This window comes from Puma concolor, chromosome B1 (genome assembly GCF_028749965.1).
Source record: "Puma concolor isolate L17-30 chromosome B1, mPumCon1.1.hap2, whole genome shotgun sequence".
Lineage (NCBI taxonomy): Eukaryota > Metazoa > Chordata > Mammalia > Carnivora > Felidae > Puma > Puma concolor.
In genome coordinates this window covers 21,581,087-21,602,732 of record NC_141670.1, presented here as the reverse complement: position 1 = coordinate 21,602,732, position 21,646 = coordinate 21,581,087, and the positions used below count along the sequence as shown (strand labels likewise).

The 21,646-nt window shown below is 35.7% G+C and overlaps 1 protein-coding gene across 5 annotated transcripts in view; it reads left to right on the top strand.

The window, feature by feature from the left end:
- Window positions 1-21,646, top strand: part of MICU3 (mitochondrial calcium uptake 3) — a 112,846-nt gene that overhangs the window by 75,887 nt on the left and 15,313 nt on the right. For 4 of the 5 annotated variants that reach the window (XR_015249648.1, XM_086702863.1, XM_025932959.2 and 1 more), the window contains 4 exons: window positions 1,367-1,405; window positions 12,188-12,283; window positions 18,067-18,167; window positions 18,636-18,807. Coding sequence is in view for 4 of the 5 variants with exons in the window: in XM_086702863.1 (XP_086558989.1) it covers window positions 1,367-1,405; window positions 12,188-12,283; window positions 18,067-18,167; window positions 18,636-18,807 (408 nt within the window). In the remaining variant the exon portion in view is untranslated. The remainder of the gene's footprint in view (window positions 1-1,366; window positions 1,406-12,187; window positions 12,284-18,066; window positions 18,168-18,635; window positions 18,808-21,646) is intronic. The other variant, XM_086702862.1, reaches the window with a different exon arrangement.

Below are 21,646 nucleotides of genomic sequence, written 5' to 3'. Positions count from 1 at the left end.
AAATAGTTCATAATAGCGATATAGTAAAACCTTATTAACTTTGATTAATTAAGGAAAGTCTATCCGAATTTGAAACTTAAGTTATATCAACATACCCTAAATTGTATAATTTTATATGCATATAGGTCACTGAAGCTTCCTCTAGGAAATATATGGAGGAGACTTGTTTTAAAGAACAGATAAAAGTGACTTATAAGTAATATACTGTATAGCTTGTTTATATATAAGGAAACACTAAAGCCATTGATCTCCACAGGTACTTCATAGGTATTTACCTTACAGAGTTTAATTAGTGCTCTTGAAATTTATTTGTATAATTTAGCCATCAGAACTATTTCTTAAAGCAATTCAGAAATAATCTTTAGACAGCCTCTGAACTAAATAAACAGCACTCTAAGACAATACAGCTCTCTATGGTAATCTATTGTTAATAGATGCCACATTTTAAATAATGCAAATCTGAACTGGTAAGATTTTTGAATCTTTAAGCAATTGAAATTTAGCTTATAGTGAAAATAACATTGATTACATTAGAGAGACAGTAGAGCACAGGCTCAGGAGCCAGATTTTCAGAGTTTGAGTATCAGCTCTGCCATTCATTATCTGCCTGACCTTGAACAGGTCCTTAGCCTCTGTGTGCCTCAGTTTCTTCATTTGTGCCATGGGGATAATAGGAGTAATGGCCACATGTGATTGTTATGGGGATCAAATGAGCTAAAACATGTCGCCACTTAACAGTATATGAAATATACTAAATCCTCATGAAATAAAACTGTGCTTCGGAAGTCAAGAGGGAAACAACATATCTTGAGACACTCTGTGCTATGTCCATTATAAGTGTTGCTCCCATTTAGTCCTCATTACATTTCTGCAGGTAAGTTTCATACTGTTTTCCAGAGGAGGAAGCCATCTTAGAGAGCTTCATTGACTTGCCTCAGGTCATGGCACTAAGAAGAGCAGAACAAGATTCCACTGCTCATGGTGTCTCATACCATATCCACTACCATGCTGCCACATCTAGAGTTTTCCCCTAATCCATATGGAATTGCTGAAGCGTCTCAGTAAAACCGTGTACTTCAGAGGAGCGTTTTACTCAAAGCCATAGTTCTGTCAGAAAGTTAAAATGAAGATGGTTGAAATGAGCACAGATTCACTTAATATTTAATTGTGTGAAATTTGAAAAACTTTGCTACTCATCTTTAACATTTATCCCACTTGTATTGTGTGTGTGCTCTAAATAGAATGTAGCATAATGATTTGCCCTTCCTAATTGATTATTTTGTCGTCTTTTTCTTTTTTTCTTTTGCTATACTTGGGTTCATTCTGAAATGTGACACTTCATTTGGCCCTTTGTGCTCTATGTCAGCGTCTTCAACTTTATGGATACCATTCTCCTACTAATAGTGTATGTACAATACTTTAAATGTTCTTTATGTAAATATCCCTCACCTGTTGTACTTGATGATGTTATTTCTTTGTATCCAGCTATATCTACTATTGAAAATGTTGAGGAATTTATTGAATATAATAAGGTGCGGCCAAGCCAATTTTTTTTATTTCCTTCCTAGATTTATAAGAAGACTAAAATTTACAAAGCAGGTGTATATCTTTAACTTTAGATTAAAATAAGGGAAAGGTGAGTGAACAACTACCAAAAGCTCTGATAGAATAATCAAAATTTTATATTTTTCAGCAGTATTTGAAGAGTTAAATACAAATTATGGAGCAGATTCTCAGGCTATGCTCCTGCAGAACACAGGTATTTTAAGTACTAGATCTCTCCGTCTGATAACAGTCTTTCTCAGTTCTGATAAAGAGGAATATTAATAGACTTTTCTTGGTCATCACTATTTCTGTAAAATTTTTCTCAAATCTTGAATGCCTGCCTACGGCCTGTGGTCTGTACAAAAGTCTGGTATGATACTTGACATGTTTACTATATCATGTTATTTCTCGAAGAGGATTACCACTTTCAGACTCTTCTTTTCTTGAAAAAGTTGACAGTTCTGCAAAGGATCTTCCATATATGCTTATGCTCAGTTTTCTTCTCCTTTCCTTCCTCCTGGAAACTCAGAGCTTGTTGGTTAGCCCAGCTACTAACAACGGAGCATATAGGCCATGGCCCCTTTTGAATGTAAACATGCACAGTTCATTTAGTTTCCCCAAGGATCCTTAAGTCATTTAGAAGGATCCTTCAGTAAACAAAGTCCCCCTGAGAGAAGCCCCTGAGTTCAGGGTTACTGACTCCGTCTCCTGCTGAAAGTGTTAGAGTTACAGTGTGCAAAGCAGGCGTGCGGTCTCCTGTGTCGGAGACTTAGCCAGAATTCCAAACTATAAAAATTAACTCTGTTCTAGCTTTGAACATACACTGGAGGATGATTCAACATAAAATAAACCCACGGTATCTTGCTTCAGTCACAAGGAATGGACCTAGAATGGGTTGGAGAACAACCCAAGTCCATGGGACCCTTCTGACTACTTGTTTTGACACCTTACAAGTGTTTTAAATTTTTACTACAAAGTTCACTACTTTTTCCATTAAATACAGTTTTCCATTTTCTTGAAAATTTTAATGTTCCTCTGTTAATCATTTCAAAGCTTTGTGAGAATAGATAAAATGAAAATCTCACAGGTTATTTTTTTTAAGTTTATTTATTTTGAAAGAGAGCGAGTGACAGAGCGGGGAAGGGCCAAGAGAGAGGGAGAGAGAGAGAATCCCAAGCAGGCTCCACACTGTCAACGCAGAGCCCGCTGTGGGGCTAGAACTCATGAACTGTGGGAACATGACATGAGCCAAAACCAAGAACCGGACACTTAAACAACTGAGCCACCTAGGCGCCTCCATTTTTTTTTAAGTTTATTTATTTAAAGAGAACGAGTGAGAGAGTGGGGGGTGGGGGGTGCAGACAGGTAAAGAGAGAGGAAAATCTCGCAGATTATATGTACTGTGAAACTTAATAAATGTTAATACTTGTGACTTTATTACTTACTTTTCTAATCTCATGTGTCATTGAATGAGCCATTTTTCCAACTGTGGCATTTTATATTTTTCCTTTAAACTCAAATGATTTTCATATAGATGATTTTCAGAGTACTCTTGTCAAAAGGAAATAGATACTAACATAGCTCTAGTTTAAACTACACATACAAATTGCAATCACTCAGACATTAGTTGAATAATATTGAGAAGTAGATTTAAATTGTCTATTTCATTTTTATTATGCTTGTGTATTTAATAAGAAAGCAAATATATGACTTTCATCTTATTGTAATATTTTAAAATTTTTTATCACATATTTTAACTGAAAATATTTTTTCCATCTAAGAATATAAAATACATATTTTAAAGTGGTGTAACTTGGTGTCATTTTTATCCAGTCTTATTAAATGGATTACATGACTTTTTAACTCCCTTAGGTCTTAGTTGGTTATATAAACTGACTTTTTTTTCCCTCTGATAGAGCAGTTTTTGCTCAGAAAGGTATGATTACTTTCAAAACAATACAAGCAAACAAGGAAAATGTGTTTACAATTAGAAAAAAAGGTCAGTTGGCCTGAAAATTTATATCAAATATCATTAATGCATATAGTGCACAAATGTATTAGTACGATGTTACAAATTTACTGGCAGTTATGTGCTAGTTTCCAAAATTGTACATCAGCTGGAATGCTAAAGTGCACAGTGTGAGTATAGTTCACGGAGCTGAATGCCGCCGGATTCAGGAAGGGTGCAGGGACCCTCCTAACTTTGACTATAGAGAGATTCTGTGGCCTCTGTAAGAGCCTCTTACAAAATTCAATCACCCTCACAGTAGATTCTGCCTGTGTTATGTCAGATTATTTCTTGCCATCCTATAAGGTTGAGCATACTCCTTTGTATCCAAGAAGATAGTTACTTTGTTGCCTTTTCTGTTGCAAACATCTGTGATTCTCTCCATGTTTCTCATATATTCAGCTCTTGATTATCTGGCCACAGCAATGAAAATAAATGTAAAAAACGCAAAAGAATAAATAGTGCAAAATCAAGTATATTTTACTTTGAAATACCCTATTTGATTTTTAAAAACTTTTTTAAAGATTGTTTTAATTACTCTGATTCCATTGTAGTCAGAAAATGCACCAGTTTTTATACAGTTTTTGACATGACTAAAACAGTGTCTCTGTATTCTCCAATATGGGTGCAGGGTTGTATTCTGTGTAAGATCAAACATGTTAATATGTGTTTTAAACCTCTATCATTATTAATGTTTTTGTCAGCTTGCTCTGTCAATTAGTATTTTAAATTATACATTACAACGATAGACCTAATTTCTGCTTGTAATTCTGTTATTTTTAAATTTTATATATTTTGAAGCATTGTTACTGCCTCTCACAAGAATATAGATTTCTTACATCTTCTTAGTTAATTGAATTGTGTCTTTATATACTATCCCCAGATCTCTAGAAATGGGTTTTTTTGCCTAAAAATCAATATAGTTGTCAAAATAAATATATCACCTCTAGTCTTATTAATATTTTGCATTATTTTCTATTTTTTTGAGTTTATTTATTTGTATTTTTGAGAGAGAGAGAGAGCACAAGCTGGGGGGGGGGGGGGGCAGAGAGAGAGAGAGAGAGAGGGAGACACAAAATCCGAATCTGAAGCAGGCTCCAGACTCAGCTGTCAGCACAGAGCCCAACGTAGGGTTCGAATTCACAAACTGTGAGATCATGACCTGAGTCAAAGTCAGACGCTTAACTGACTGAGCCACCCTGGCACCCCATATTTTGTTTCGTTTTCTGTTTTTTCCTGTAGTAATGATGAAGCTTTCCCTTAGTTTTAAAATATATTTTTTAGTTCAGGGATGCCTCAGTCATTTAAGCATCTGGCTCCTGATTTCGGCTCAGGTCATGATGTCATGGTTTGTGGGTTCAAGCCCCGCAGCGGGCTCTGTGCTGACAGCAAGGAACCGGCGTGTGATTCTGTCTCCCTCTCTCTCTGGCCCTCCCCCACTTGCTCCAACTCTCCCTCAAAATAAATAAAAACAAACTTAAAAAAATAATTAAAAAAATACAATATATTTTTTAGTTCAGAAACTTACGGCAAATAAAATGTAAATATAAAATAAGTAATAATAATAAAAATATAACCCACAGATCAGTAAATAAAACATTGCCGTGCCCCCAGACACCCCTTCATAGGTCTTTCCAGTCACAATCCCTCCCCTTCCTCTGTAAGATAACCACAATCATGACTTTTATGTAAATCACTGCTTTGCCGTGTGGGTTTACCACCTACTTAATGCACCCTCAACAACGTGGTTTAGTTTTACCCATTTTTGTGCCTCGTATGAATGGGATCATATTACAGGAGTTTTTCTGTTTCTGCTTCTTTGACACGACAGATTGTTGGTGTCATCTACACTGTTGCATCCAGTCCTAGTTCACTCCCTTTTGTTGCTGTAAGCAGCACTCCTCGAACATTTTTGTTCTCGCGATCCCTTTACGTTGTTGAAAATTATAGAGGACCCGAAAGAGCTTTGGTTTATGTTGGTTGTATCCATACTTGCCATATTAGAAATTAACACCGAGAAGTTTAAAAGTATTTATTAATCCATTTAAAAATAATAAACATAAACATTTTTTTTAAAGTAACTTTAAAAACGTAGTGAGGAGAGTGGTATTTCACATTCTTCACAAACCTGTGTAGTGTCTGGTCTAAGAGAAGACAGCTGGTTTCTCGTGGCTGCTTCTGCGTTCAGTCTGCTGCAGTCACATTATTTTGGCAACAAATGCTATCATTCGTTTCCCTTGAAGTGACAGGCGTGCTTGGTTCAAAAAAATGTCTGCCAGATACCAAAGTCTGAATAACTGTAGTTTTTCTACCCACTGTTCTTCCAAGCAAAAATGACAGTTCCTAAAAAAAGTGACCAGTTCACCTTGCAACACAAGCCCTTGCACGCAGGCTTTTTCTCAAGATAACCGCTGTGCTAGAGAACACAGAAGTGTTTTATGCTCCTAATTTCATCCCGGTGAATATTAAAGAGACGTGTGCTCACAGGTGAATTTAAAAAATTGTATTTTATAACTACTAATATGCAAGTGCAGCAGATACATTCACAGCAAATACATTCTTAAGTGAAGTTTTTTTCATGTGAGTATATGGAACCGAAGAATGTCATGACTTTGGTCTTTGGTGCCAGTGCTGTTCTTGTACTAAGGCAGCGAGCAAGCAGGTCTCCCCACCATTGCTTTGGCACCATCAGTCTACACAGCAGCGGAGACAAATAATGTCTCTACGATACTTGTAAGAAGACGTATCTACTTTGTGTTTTGTCCAGCTTTTTCAGTTATTAATGAGAAGGTTGGCTGTCATTAATGGAAGCCTAGTGCATCTTTTTAGTCTCTCTCCTTACATTTTGATGTGTCTTTTTTATGTTAAGTTTATTTATTTTTGAGAGAGACAGAGAGGCAGAGAGAGAGAGAGGGAGAGAGAGCATCCCAAGCAGGCTGTGCGCTGTAAGCATGGAGCCCAATGTGGGCCTCAAACTCAGAAACCGTAAGGTCATTGTCCGAGCCCAAGTCAAGAGTCAGATGCTTAACTGACTGACCCGCCCAGGTGCCCCTGATATGTCTTTTTTAAAAGCGTATATTTTATGTATTTTATTGGTTCTTTTTTATGTGGGGTGATAATTTGTGCTTTTGAAAATTTCAGTCAATTTACATTACTGGGATTATTAATTTATTTAGATTTATTTTAGCCATTCCATATACTCTTCTCCTTTCTTCCCTTTCTTTTGAATTAACTAAGGTTAATTTTTCCTCTTTATTTTCCTCTATATTAGTTTAAAAGACATTCACTATATTTCCTCTATTTTCACTATTTTTCCTCTTTATTTTCCTATATTAGTTGAGAAGACATTCACTATATTTCCATAAATATCCATAAGTATACTTATGGTAATGAAGTCTTAGATATGCCATATCTTCACCTCTTCCCTAAAAAATAGTCTTAAAGTGCTTTGATATCTCCCATTCCCCTCCTGGCCTGGACACTTGAACTTGTACGAAGTTTGGGTTTTTGTCATTTTTTTTAATCCTTCAAATTAGGCTTCTTAAATATATACTATCAGTGTTACTTTAGAATTACTTATATATCTGCCATTTATTAATCCCCTTTTTAACCTCATCCCTCCTAAGTCTCACAGTCTTAATCTCAGAAAGTTTATCTTCAAGTGAGGGTCTCCCTGGAAATGTTTTTATTTTGCCCTTATTTTTTCCTAATTTTATTGAGATATAATTGACATATAACACTGTATCAGTTTAATGTGTATGACATAATTTGATATATGTATATATTGAAAAGTGATTACCACAATAAGTTTAGTTGACCTCTGTCACTTCAGATTGTTAGAAATTGTTTTCCTTGTGCTGAGAACTACTCTCTTAGCAACTTCCATTATACAGTACAGTGTTATTAACTATAGTCACCATGTTGTACCTTACATCCCCAGGACTTATTTATCTTTATAACTAGAAGTTTATACCTTTTAACCATCTAAACACACACACACACACACACACGCACACACACACACACATACATACATATATCTGTGCCCTTATTTGGAAAATAACCTTACTAGATCTATTGTTATAGGTTGACATTTATTCTCAGCAAATTATGATATCATTCCAGTTTTCTGGCTGTTGTTATTGAAATTGAAAGTTCAGTTCCAAGTCTAATTATTATTTTGTAGTTAATCTTGTTTTTTCCTTTCTAGCTACTTTTAAAATTGTTTGCCTTTTGTATTCTACAATTTGACTACAGTATACCTTTTTGCCTTTATTTAGCATGAAATGTATTGGGCTTCTCAAATACAGGGATTGTATTTTTTCATCAATTCTTGAATATTCACTGCCAGTATCTCTCTCTGGATATGGTCTCTTTGCCATTTTCTCTATTACTGGTTTCTGGAACTTTCATAGATACTAATGTTCTCTTCTATGTCTCTTAACTTCTCCTTAATAAGTTGCCATATTTTTTTTCTTTTCATGTTGTGTTCTGTATAACTTATTCACATTATATTCCAGTTCACTAATTTTCTCCTTAGGTATGTATAATATGATACTAAATTTCAGTGGTTCCATCTTTAATGTCCAGAGGTTTTATTTGGTTCTTTTTTCTGATCAGCCAATACATTTTCAGTAGTCTGTTCTTACTGGAAAGTCCTTTCAAATACAGCTTTATATTCTTTAAACTTACTAAACTTATTTTGTATTCCATACCTAATAATTTCAATATCTGAAGTCTGCAGGTTTTGTTCTATGGTTTGTTGTTTCTGCTGGGTCTCACTCACGGTGGTTTATGTTCTTTTGTGTTTAGTAATTTTGTATTTTGAGTATAGATTTGTTGGAATGTGTCTGTGGAGATTCTTTAAGGACTGGGTTAGGGGTGTGTTTTTTCCAGGAGGGGGTGTGTGTGTATGTGTATGTGTGTGGGTGCGGCTCTGGGTTATTCTGTGATACACTGGAGAGAACTGCAGTCCTATGTAACTTTATTTTTTTAAGTTTATTTATTTTTGAGAGAGAGAGAGAGTGAGAGAGCACAGGAGGGCAGAGAGAGAGGGAGAGAGAATCCCAAGCAGGTTGCACACTGTCAGTGTAGAGCCCTATGCGGGGCTTGAACTCCTAAACCGTGAGATCATGACCTGACCTGAAATCAAGAGTCGGCCGCTTAACTGACTGAGCCACCCAGGTGCCCCAGTCCTATGTAACTTTAAATTACAATTCTTGGATTATAGTTTTTCAGGCCATAGTTGTCATAGTGGCCCAGATTATTTTTTATTTGTTTGCTTTTATTTTTCTATGTATGTTTTTGAGTATCACTAACAGTAAAGACAGTTTACTGTCTGATTCCATGGGCTGCTGCTTTGTTTTTGTTTTTCCAGTTTGCCTAATCTCTAAGTGTAACCTTTCTCAGATCCTAACTGTATATAGGTATTTGCCTATCTGCATGTGGACAACTTTAGGGAGCCATTATTCTGCTTACCACAATGGTATGTTCCCTTCTTGAAATCAGTCGTCTTTTTTACTAAATTGTTTTCTCTTCCTTCTGTCTTTCCTTTCTCCCTTCTTTTATTTATTTATTTATTTATTTCCTTCCGCCCTTCCTTCCATCCTTCCTTTTTTTCCTTCTGTCTTAGCCAATTCGTGTTGCTATAACAAAATACCTTAAACCGAGTGGCTTATAAAGAACAAACATTTCTCACAATTCTGGAAGCTGGGAAGTTTAAGATGATGTTGCTGACAGATTCAGTGTGGTAGCTGATGAGGGCCTACTTCATGGTTCATAAATAGCACTTTCTCACTGGATCCTCAAGTGGTGGCAGGAGGCTAATGAGCTCTCTCAGACCTCTTTTATAAGAGCACTAATCCCATTCATGAAGGCTCTGCCCTAGTGACCTAATCACCTCCCAGAGGCCCCACTTCCTCCTAATACTATCACCTTGGGAGTTAGTATTTCAACATAGGAATTTTCAGACCTTTGCTCCTTCCTTCCTTTTATCCTTTGTATCATTAATGTCATGGAATGCCTTCAGTAGGATGCTACTTTGGCTCATCCAAAAAGACAGAGGAAATTCTTGACCAAACTTCAAAGTTTAAGAGTTCTAATAACAGGCTCTAAATTAAGCAAAAAAAGATATCAGTCTTAAAAAGTATAGTACATGTGGGATATCATTTTGCCTTTGCCATTCATTTTTGAAGTTCTTCTGAACTGTCTATGTCTTCTGTTACCTCTTTTAATAATTTCTACACCTAACAACATTCTAGTAAGGAGGCCTAAAGCTCATATAGTAATCAGACACTGAGAAGACTTCAAGAAGTCTTTGCAAATTTTCCCACATTTACATATCAAAGCATCATGATATCTATTTAAGAACCCTCACAATGCTTAGTGAGTTATATTTGGGCATTTCCCCTCTCAGTCTTTTCTTAGTCTGCATTGCATATATTCTGGTTTTGTATTTGCTTTGCCTTTCTTGCTATTAAAATCATCTAGGCTGATTTTCATTGCTACTTTAAGCTTGTTTTAAATATTGTGTTATATTTTTCTGATATTAAAGTTTTCTACTAGTTTTGCATGTTCTGAAAATCTACCCTCGATTTCATCCCCCAAATTAATCCCTGAGTCATTATCAAAAATTAAATCCTGTCTCCTGAACAAACACACCTATGACTGTGCCAAGAAAATCACTGATGTATTAGCTTTTTCCCCCTCAGTACAAGGAATGACATATTAATATGAGGAATGACAATAATTGCTGTAAGAATATTGTCCCTTTCCCCAGAAACTCTATATAATCTAAAAGCCTATGGATAAAACAACATATATTGGCAGTTATAGCAATTCAGTTATATATTCTATCATAATTTAATCTTTGGAGCTAAATGTTGAGTGTGAAAGCTTTCTACAGGAGGGACCATTAAGCTGTTATGTTCTAAGTAAGATATTTTTATTGAAAAATATATTATCCTGATAGATAAATGTACATTCTTAAAATATTTTAAAATATGGGTAGCAAAAAGAGGAAAATAAAACGTATCCCAATCTCGTCATTCAGTATGTTTGAATACATTTACATCTTTTCTATGCTCAGAAAATGTAGAGATCCACATCAGTATAGTCTATCAAACTAATTGTATCCCTTAATATGTTATGAACATCCTTCTGATGTCATCAGTGTTGGAGTGTGTGCATGTGTGTGTGCACGTGCGTGAGCGGCGATGGTGACCAGTGTTGGAAGGAGAGAGGCATGGCTTCACAAAGTGAATCATTCCTGTTACCCTCCAAATAACAGGGTAGTAAGCCTTATTTTCTAGTTTGATAGGTTTAACAATCCCTTTCTTTACCATAACCTTCTCAGTCACAATAAAAAAAATGTATCCATGTTGAAAATATTAAGATAATCTTTGCAGAGTACCTAACCTAGCTAACATTTACTGAGGTTCTACCATACTTATATAAAGACATGGACTTTGTTCTAAATTCAGCTGATTTTACTCACTTGGCTTATAATTGCTCAGTTACATTTTATTTTGTTACTAGAGGGGGTGATGAGCAGATCCTCTGGTACATTGCTGCATTTACACTGATGGTAATAAGTACCTCTATGTTTATATAAGTGATTTCTGCTAAATTATACATTATTATTAACATCTAAGATTCTATTAAAATATGAGCAGTAAGCAGTGTTTTTTTTTCTAGTTAATAATAATGAAGTAAAGTTTAGTGTGTTGAAATAATTCCCAAATGCATTATGATTTTATTAGTGGCACCAGACTTTTAAAAATTAACACACACACAAATAAAAATCATCAGCCGCTCCTAAGTACACCAAGCAGCATTTTCTTCTCACAATAACCAGAATACCAAGCCTGAGCACCTGTGAAATCTTCCCTGAGAAACCGTGCCAGAAACTGCGTGTAATTATGTTTGTTTACAGAGACCCACGTTAAGCTTGTAGTTCTGCATTTTCATATGAAGATTAGACTGCATTTCTTACTGTTGGTATCCATCGCCTTCTTCAGTCTAGCCAGTACTGAGATAGAAGATTAGGAAGTCCCTCATCTATTCACAATAGACACAGCTACCAAATCCCTGAGTAACTTTAGGTGGCTTAACGTAAACTGGCATATTTATTTTGTATATGTTTTAGATTAGTTTCAGCTTTGTTCCTCTAAATATGAATGTGGTCATTTTGACTCTTTGATGCACTGACACAATGTACACTAGCCAACAATAACTGATTTTTAAATTAAGTATCATTTTTATAGGTCGCTACAAAATTACCAAAATATTCTCCAAATGAATTCACATAAGGTGTGAATAAAATGCTTATTTCACACTTTCTTAGAAGTTACGCATGTTTCAGTAGGCAGCATGGGGGAGGGCCGAGGAATGCGATTCTTTTTGACAAAGCCACATTGTACGTGGAAATAGTGGTTATATACCATTACACCTTTGAAAAAATACCCCGGGTTTACCAGCAATGTAATATAATACTGTTGTGCGCAGCAGAAAACAAAACAGGTAAGTTAATGTGTTTTCTTTTCAAGGTTGGCTAGAAGAGACTTAAAGTGTATAAATTATCATTCTTTGTGACTGTTCTTTAGATTTCAGATGTACTTCTTAAAACTTCTACAGGTACTTAAGACAGATGCTGAGGAACTGGTCTCCAGAAGCTATTGGGATACACTGAGACGTAATACAAGCCAAGCACTCTTTTCAGACCTCGCAGAGGTACAATTAAACCTCAAGCAGGACGTTGTACTATTTGCCGTTTTGTAAATCTGGTCTTCATTTCATTTCAGAGTTACAATGATGAAACCAGCAATAATTTTATATTTTCCCTTTTCTCCAGTAAAGCAATAATTCCCGTGTCCGAACGGTATGTTCGAATATGTCCTCTGTGCTGGCAGTGGCTGCAAAGCCACCTATAGTGGTCTATATTAAATCAACTTGTGACTTTCCAACTTAATTAAAAAGAAATATTGCTATTTTTAACTTAAGGCTCACTTTCAGGAAATTTGAAAGTACTATTTTATTGTTTCACTGAATCTTTTAACCTTATAATTTGCAATGTTACATGAAGGCTGAAACTTTTAACTTGGTAAAAGATAGCTAATGCTTTAGCGTATGGTAGATTTCAATATTAAATTTCCTAATATTAGCGTGTAGCTTACCAAGGGGGATAGGGGAGGTATGCTAGGAGAAGTCAGTCAAGGAAGGGAGGGATATTTTAACTTGACACTGTTTAGGATTGCCAGTGCATGGAAAATTAAAAAGCGGACTGACGATTACTCATTATTGTTCTTGAATTCCCTAGTGACATGCACCTTATTGCTGCACTCAGGTGGGGTGCTCCCACCACCGACTCATTATGCTGCTGTTATTAGGGATTTTTCATTTGTTTTGTTTTGTTAGCGATTTGTCATTTTTAAAGATGGGCTATGTCTTTTACATTAAACACTATTTTATATTTTCTATTAATTTTTAAGAACTTTATTAGAAATGGCTGTCAGTCTTACCACAAAGAACTTTTCAGTAAATACTGAGATACATTTTTCATTATTTTTCTCTTTAAAGTTAGCTTCTCATTTCTTTTTCTAACTTTGACTTTTTTTTTTTTACATTTTTTTAATGTTTATTTATTAGAGAGAGAGAGAGCGCGAGACAGAGTGTGAGTTGGGGAGGGACAGAGAGGGAGGGAGACACAGAATCTGAAGCAGGTTCCACACTCTGAGTTGTCAGCACAGAGCCCAACGTGGGGCTTGAACTCACGAACTGCGAGATCATGACCTGAGCCAAAGTCGGACGCCCAACCGACTGAGCCACTCAGGCAGCCCTAAACTTTGACTTAAAAATTACACCTAAAAATCTGAAGACGTGAACAGGAATCCAGGTGTGACTTCTGTTACCCATATACAGTGTTACCCTGTTGGCACCCCTAGGCTAGGCAAACACTTGGCAATGTTAGTTTTGTCAATTGTGCTCAATTTTACAATACAAAAACATAAATAAAGCATTTTTCCCTTTCTCCAGTTTACCTCTGATATGTAAATATGATGTAATTATGACCAGTAATTAACCCTTTAAAATTACCTTTTAATTTGAACCATTTTTAAGGCATAAAGTGGTCATTGATGTTCCATTTACAGGTATGTTAGAAGTACTTACTTCTGTAATCATTTGTGCAGGCACGTGGTAGTAAATGCCTGAAATAAGAGCAACTGGGGACATGAGCCCTGGAGTCCTACAGCCCAACTGGGACCTAGCTTCAAACTAACAGTCGTGTCCCTGCTCTCTTTCCATCGGAGACTGTCCATCTCTCAGCCTCCAGCCTGTCTTTAATCTAAGAAATTCCCACAGTTGGACACAATCTGCTAATTCGATGTTGAATTTAATCCAGATCTGGGGAGGTTTAATATCAGAAGACCAGTCAGCTCTTACATATACTCAAAGATTATATGTATGCATAAGACCTTTTGAAGATGTTTTTCACTCGTCAGAGGTGTGCTGGAGCTAGATTTTATGGCTTCCTAGAGCTAATTCTGCACATCTCTTCCCAATTCAACATTCCATGACATCCTGTTGGTCCTTGAAAGTGGCCATGATAGAGGAATTAATACCATAGAAATTGGCCAACACTACAAATCGGGGTTGTTGGGTTTTTTTTTTTCCTAAAGAGCTTGTGTACAAGCACACTATTGGCTATGATCAACCTACACTTCACTCATAAGATGCTAGATTACTTAATGAATTGATTCAAACATCATGAAAGTAGATCAGATAGAAGAAAGAAGAAAATAAAACTTATATTGTCTTCTAAAGTAAAATAATTATTTGGGGATTATCTCTGTTACTACCGTCCCACATGAGAGAGGATAATTGAGAATTAACTGTAGTTAAGTTACAGCTCATCGTAATTCCTTATCGGTTCCTACTGATGCCAGTGTACATCGAATTGTTTATAGTATCAGTATTTCAGAATTCACATTAGTTTGAAAGAAAGCTTAGAAATCTGTTTGATACGCCACCCTTGGATAGAGTTTGATAAGATTATTATACCACTGTAATCAATAAAAATACGTTGAAAGATATTTTAAAAATTTGTAATATTTGACATTTTTAATTCCATGCATATGTATTATTTTATTTTTGATGAAATCTTTTAAAGTAATTTTTAAGCCCCAAAAGATAAGGGTCTTTCATAAATGGCCATAGGGTTCTTTTGTGGCTTTTTCTTGCTTTGTTATGAAAACACCTGAATTCATTTTATTTTAACAATGAGCACAAGAATCAAAGGGATAAAGTCTCTATTTTGTCGCAACTCCCCTGTGATTTAAGTTGCATAACACTGCCAGGATACTAAGGGCACTGGTATAGTTTTCAATGACTCCCAACAGTGCTCTGTTTCATTGAGTGGGGGGAGAAAAGTTTTCACCATTTCCATTTTCTAATTTTTTTTCTCTAATGTCAAACTGTTACTTATGCCTCTGTGGGTCTGGATTATCTGGATAAGTGCAACCTAAGTCTAATAAGATTTTGATGATGAAAGACTGTAAACGAAGATCTGCTCTGTTCAGTGGGCATGAGAAAAGCTGGAAGAATGAGGTCATTATTTAAAACCTGTGTAAAACAAAGCCATCTCATTTCACTGTGTCAGGTCTTGAGGTAGAGGACATCACAGCACTAAAGGAAAACATTTCATGAGGGTGTTATCAGAGTTCACTAACTTTTGGTGTTCTCATTTGAAGGCTTTTTTTTCAGGTCTATATAACATATATGGGCAGTTTCCGTTAACAAAAGAAGTAAGAGTGCACCATGTAAAACTTTTTTTGCATTAAGCTTCAACATTATCATCTTTTCTGTCTCGTCTAGTCCTTTTTCAACTTCTTGAAATATATTGATTTGGCAAAAATAAACAATAGCCAACATTTGTTGAGCATTTACAGTATGCCAGTTATAGTGCTAAATGATTTACATGTGTTACCTGAGCCTCACAACACTTCAAGGTAGGTACTGTTATTATTCCTGAGGGTAATAATGTCCTCAGAGAGGTTAACTTCCCAAGGTCACCTAACTAAGCGGTTAAAATTCAGGATCCGAAGCCAGAAATCTGACACTTGAGCTCACCATCTTATGTGCTCACCACACCACTGCTTATTTGTGAAGTAAGCAGCTTTTTCTAGAACACCATGGCCCCTCTTTTTACCCACTTTATACCTCCCCCACATTCCCTTCCTCAAGCTTCTAGTTGGATACCCCCCCCCCCCCCGTTCTTCATGCTGACTTCTGATTGGATAGAGCTTCCACTTGATGCTCCATTTAGTCATGCCTTCTCAAATATTTCCTCCCCCTGCTTCCTTAAGCTGTTCCATGCATAATGATGGATTAGACTTGGACTTGATGATACACAATCACAAAAGAATGTTTATAATTAACATGAGAAATCTCTTTTTTCCCAAAGGTCTTAATGCTTTACACCAGAGCAGCTTATGACTGCCAATAATAACACTTGTATACTTGACTTACATTCATATCCTAATTTTATCCTCACATTCATTGTCATAGGTAGGTTTGTGCCTCTTGTATCAATAAGGAAGCTAAAGGTCAAAAGATCCATAAACTCAGATCTTCTGATTTTAAATCCTGTCCTTACGGCAGTCTGCCTCCTCCACCTAAAGCCACTGGTGGAAGTAATAGTGCCTTTTGAGCGCTACTGAAAGTTATACTTGTCTGCTATCAGTAGGGAGTTCTGGAAGGCTGGCACCACTCATATTCCTCAACATCCATCATCTGCTTGTTCAATAAGGTATATTTAAAAGATAGTATGGGACACCTGGCTTCCAGGCTGTGGTGTTTTCTCCCTGGCGATCAGATCTTCAAAGAAGTTGGATATATTACAGGAAACTTCTAAGTTATTCCAACTCCTGAAAATCCTGGGAGTTGTCAGCAAACTGAGAAGCAGTAGAGATCTTTCAAACCAGTTAAAGGAGGTTATATGCTAGGGATTACCTAGGAAAATCCAAGCTAAATAAATATAAATAAGACCTATAGTCTTACTAAAGAATTTCACCAATCTGAGATCATTTAAAGTGGTAGATACCTTACCTGTTGGAGTTTTTAAGAAAGGCCTGAGTAATCACCGTAGCAGAGACCACTTTAGAAAAACAGGGATTAAAAGAAGGCGTGTGGGAGGGAAAAGACAAATCACGAGATGTAGTCTCTATAACATTGAACTAGTCATTAGTAGTTAATAATAGTTGGTCTAGGGAGAAGGGAAATAAAGATCCAACAAATATTATGAAGGATAAAATTGCTGTCTTCATGAAAGATTGGGAAGAGAACTATGAAGAATCAAAGGATTACCAAAAGTTAATGTGTGGAAGATGGGTAAGATGAGACATTTTGTCAGGGAACACAGATCACAACTTACTCCTTTGTAGAGAAGTATATGCTATTTCTTCTGTTTTCTATAAAATGCCAACAGAATTCTCACCAAGAAGTAATATTTCAGATATGTACTTTTAGATGGATATTTATGACTGTGTTTTTTTTTAATACAGAAAATAGTAGTTCTTATTTGACCTCTTATTTTTCTTACATTCTCCAAGATAATATGTGGGAGAGTTACGGTCATTTGAATTTTAATTTTTATACCTGAGTTTATAAGATAGGTATGAGTTATTGGCCAAGTGAGGAAGGAAGGAGAGAAGAGAAGGAAGAGAAAAGAATCAAAGGGGAGAGAGGGGGAAAAAAAGGAAAATTGATATCGCTACATTAAAGGAAAGGACTGTTTTCATAGGCCAGTAAACTTTATAAGGACTAGAATTATGTGATTTTAAGAACACGCTTGTTGGAAATTGCAGGAAAAAATCCTCTGGAATTAATTTCTTATCCATTCAAAAAATAATGTAAGACTTTTAAACAAAATTATAGATGGTGTAATTTCCAAAGTAATAGTTTCAAAATATAGTATCTTCAATTTAAAGTATCATAAATGTGGAATACAAAAGGAAAATGTGATGCTTAAAGGAATCTATTTTGTGAAGCTTCTGACAGTTCTTTTGTCAGCCCCATGTTCCGTACATCTGAAGAATTTACCTCCTTTGACATCCTTAAAAAACATTGATTTTTTGGGTTGATTAGGAAAATCCAAACTAAATGACTTATATAGTGAGAAAACATTTAGGTGATTAGTAAAGGATTTCAGCTATCTTAGATAATTTAAAATATAGATAACCTATATGTATACTTTGAGTTTGAAAACTCCTTAAAATATAATCCTAATCTTTAAAATTTTTTGAGGATAAAGATCAATTTCAGTCATATTTCTGTTTTCAAATATTGAACTTCATTTTGCCTATAATGGCATTTATTAATGCACCCTTATGCTTTTCATTCTAATGTTAATGTTTGTATGTTCTTGGTATGTATATGGTGATAAAATTCTTTGAGGGATGTTGGGTATCCCTACTCTGTTTATTGCAGCTAACCTTTAAATTGTGATTTTTTTTAAGCGTGCTGATGACATTACAAGTTTGGTAACAGATACTACACTTCTTGTGCACTTTTTTGGAAAGAAAGGAAAAGCCGAGCTCAACTTTGAAGATTTTTATAGGTGAGCTTACCTTTATATTTGTATTGAAAAATGTTAACATGCTGAAGCCAGAAAGGTCTCTAGGAACGATCTGGTGCAGAAATACTCACCTCTTGGCTGCTTTCATCTTAACTGAATATATCTCTATAACAAATACGCACTTCCATCAGTACCAGCATACTAGTGGTTATCTTGGTAAGTGTAATAGGAAGTGGCTGAATGATAAGAAATGCCTGGATATCTGGATTGATTATGTCCTGTATATTCCTGCGAAGGTATCTCCCCAACTCCTTAGTCTCAGTGAACCACATTAGTAAACCTGGATATAGTGTCAATGTAGTAATCGCCTGGCACTGCACAGTAACTCTCGAAAGTCTCATTGCTCCCCTGCAAGGTCTTTGTGTTATCCCCATTTCACAGATGGGGAAGCCAAAGCCCCCACCATCACTCTTCATTTATCGTATTCATTCTTTATATATTTTGTCATAGATTCATGGATAACCTACAAACAGAAGTTCTAGAAATAGAATTCCTTTCCTACTCTAATGGGATGAACACTATCAGTGAAGAAGATTTTGCTCATATTCTTTTACGATATACAAATGTGGAAAATACATCAGTATTTCTGGAAAATGTGCGTTACAGTATACCTGAAGAAAAGGTATCTAATCACCCATATCTATTTTGTTACATATGATACTATCTTGTAATTATATAGGTCTATAAAGTATATTGTCCTTTTCTTAATTCTTTTTCTCTGCTATGGATTAATAGATGTTTCGGATATATTTCATTCTTTTTTCCTCAGTGCCCTAAGTGCTCTGGCTAATTTTCAAAATTTGATTAATGTAAAATTCTGGGTCAATATCCATGTCTTTCTTAGAAATGCTGAAAACCTTTAAGATTATTAGCAGTTGTGTAAGTCAAATTATGAATATCATTTTTGAAGAGAATTCTACTGAGCTATATGCTTTGACTACCACATCAACATCACCTCATATAAAACAGTTTATATCGACATCATTTCAGTAACACTTAATTCCATAATATCCTTTAAAAAAGGTCATTTGAAGACAGCCTTTGATGAGTGAGGGATCTTATCAGGAAGTGAAGTGAGGTTTTCAAAGAGTATGGATGGCACGAATGGTTAAGAACCTGGGACAACTGATTGTCTATTTGTTTAGCAGCAAATGTGTTGTCAGCAATTCTGAGCAGTCGCATTATCTAGTGGTATTTGAATGCATCATTGCAACCAAATGGAACTGGTGTTACAAGTACCCCTTCAAGCATGAGATGTTTTGGATATATTGCCTTCTATTTGTGTTTATAGAAGGATCAAGTTAATCTATCCAAGAAAAACTTGCAAATAGTTTGACTTTGTTTAAAGTGGCTACACTGTGACAGTGCTAACAATTCTCCAGGTCTCCTATGGAATGAGAAAAAAAGGCTTGATGCATTTGGCCATTAGTTTACATAATCTCTTAGAGGACTTTTATCTGTTTTGTATGATAAACTGAATTTTTTCCAGTTGATACCCAGATCCCTAAAAATAAATATCGGAAATTGTACTACTTTGTCAAGCTGCTAGAATATTTAGAGCTTTAATGAATCTGCTTTTCTTTGTCTTTTACCAAATGGAAACAGCAATCTGTAACTCAAAAAGTTCAGTTCCAGGGTAAAGAGTGTATGGGAATTCTTATACTGTTTTTGCAACTTATACATCAAAAAATTATCTGAAAATAAAAAGTTTTCCTTTAGGCTAAATTCAGTTTCTGAAAACTTAAAATTGATAGAAGTATCTTAGTTTTACAAATCATTACAGTTAAAAAAAAAAAAAGAAAGAAAATTTGGCAAATGAACCAGCATCAATTCTCCTGATGTTTGTTTGGTTTGATATTACGTCATCAATCCTTAGAACAGACTTCCAGATATTGACATTTTTTCTTTTAGAAAAAGTGAAGCCGAGTCTTCTCAGATACTTAGACACTTGTTCAGGGAATCAAACCCAAGAGTGTAAGCCAATGATACTCCTCCCACACCCTACTTATATCTTTCCCTTCCTCTCATTTCTCATCCATTTCCTTCCAAAAGAATAACAGGTACTGCTACTTGGATAGCACTTGACATTTCTAAAATACTTTAATTTTCATCCATGTATCTAGCAGATATTGGGCATCAACCATTTATGAGACCTTATTCTAGCTACTGTAGATAAAGTTGACAAGATCAGCAAAATCCTTCTCATGGAAATACCTCTTAGTGGAGAGACACAATAAACAAGTAGACAAAAAATAAATAAATGATTTATTTCCAGAGAATGATAGATGTTAAACAAAAGTCATGAGGACTGGAAAAGGAGATGGACTGTTGGGGAAAGGTTTTTTTGAAGAGGTAGCTTTTGAGGAAAGACTGTGAGGAATGACCTATGCAAAGAGGCAGAGGAAACAGCAAATCCCAAAGGTGTGGGCACCGAAAAAGCTGAGTTTATTTGAGAAATTGCAAAATAGGGTAAAGTAAGGGCATAGGAAAAGTAGTAGGAGATGGAGAGACTGAGATGGGTTAGGTCTTCGAGGAATTTAGATTTTATTCTAATGGTGATTGTAAGAGTGATGGGACACTACTACGTTATTAAAATTTGAAACAGGAGTCAGCAAACTACCTACCTCCTCTGTTTTCAGAAATAATATTTTACTGGAACATAGCCACACTCATTCTTTGAGTGTATCGTCTGTGAATGCTTTTGCGCCCTAATAGTAGAGTTGAGTAGTTGCAGCAAAGACTATATTCCTAAACAAATAAAAATACTTCCCCTCTGGTCTACTCTAGGAAAAGTTTGGTAGCCTTGCTTTAGAACATAGGCCTGTGTGCATTCATCCGTCAGGTATTTATTCAGCATGCATTCACTGTCTGCTGTGACACCTAAATATGGTGTGACTCATGGGCCACATATGATCTGATTCCTCCTTCAAAAGATCATCATGGCTGGTATATTCAGAGTACACTTCAGCTGGCCCAGCTTTGAAAGGAAGAGGCAAGTTAGGATATTGTTATAGGAGTGCAGGTAAGAGATGAGCATGGCATGGACCAGGGTGAATGTAGGGAAAGGTGGTGAGAAATTGGATCATTTAAAGAGGAGAGCTGATAGAACTCGCTGCTGGATTAGATTTCAATGTGAAGGAAAAAGAAGAATCAAGAATTCCTAGGGTTTGGGCCTGAAACACATTGTGAAACAGCGGTACCATTTACTGAGCTAAGCAAGACTTCAAGTTTGGGGTTTTAGGAAAGAATTAATGGTTTCATTTTGGACAATTTAAGTTTGAGATTCCTATGAGATATCTCAATGAAGAAGTTATGTATGCAGTTGGATATGTGACTCTAGCATTTAGGGGTGTAGTCATTAGTGTATAGACCTCCAAATTATGTCATTCCTCTCCAGCCTTTAGTAATCATTGTCAATTTCCTGTCTCAGTGGATTTACTTATTGTGACTATTTCATATAA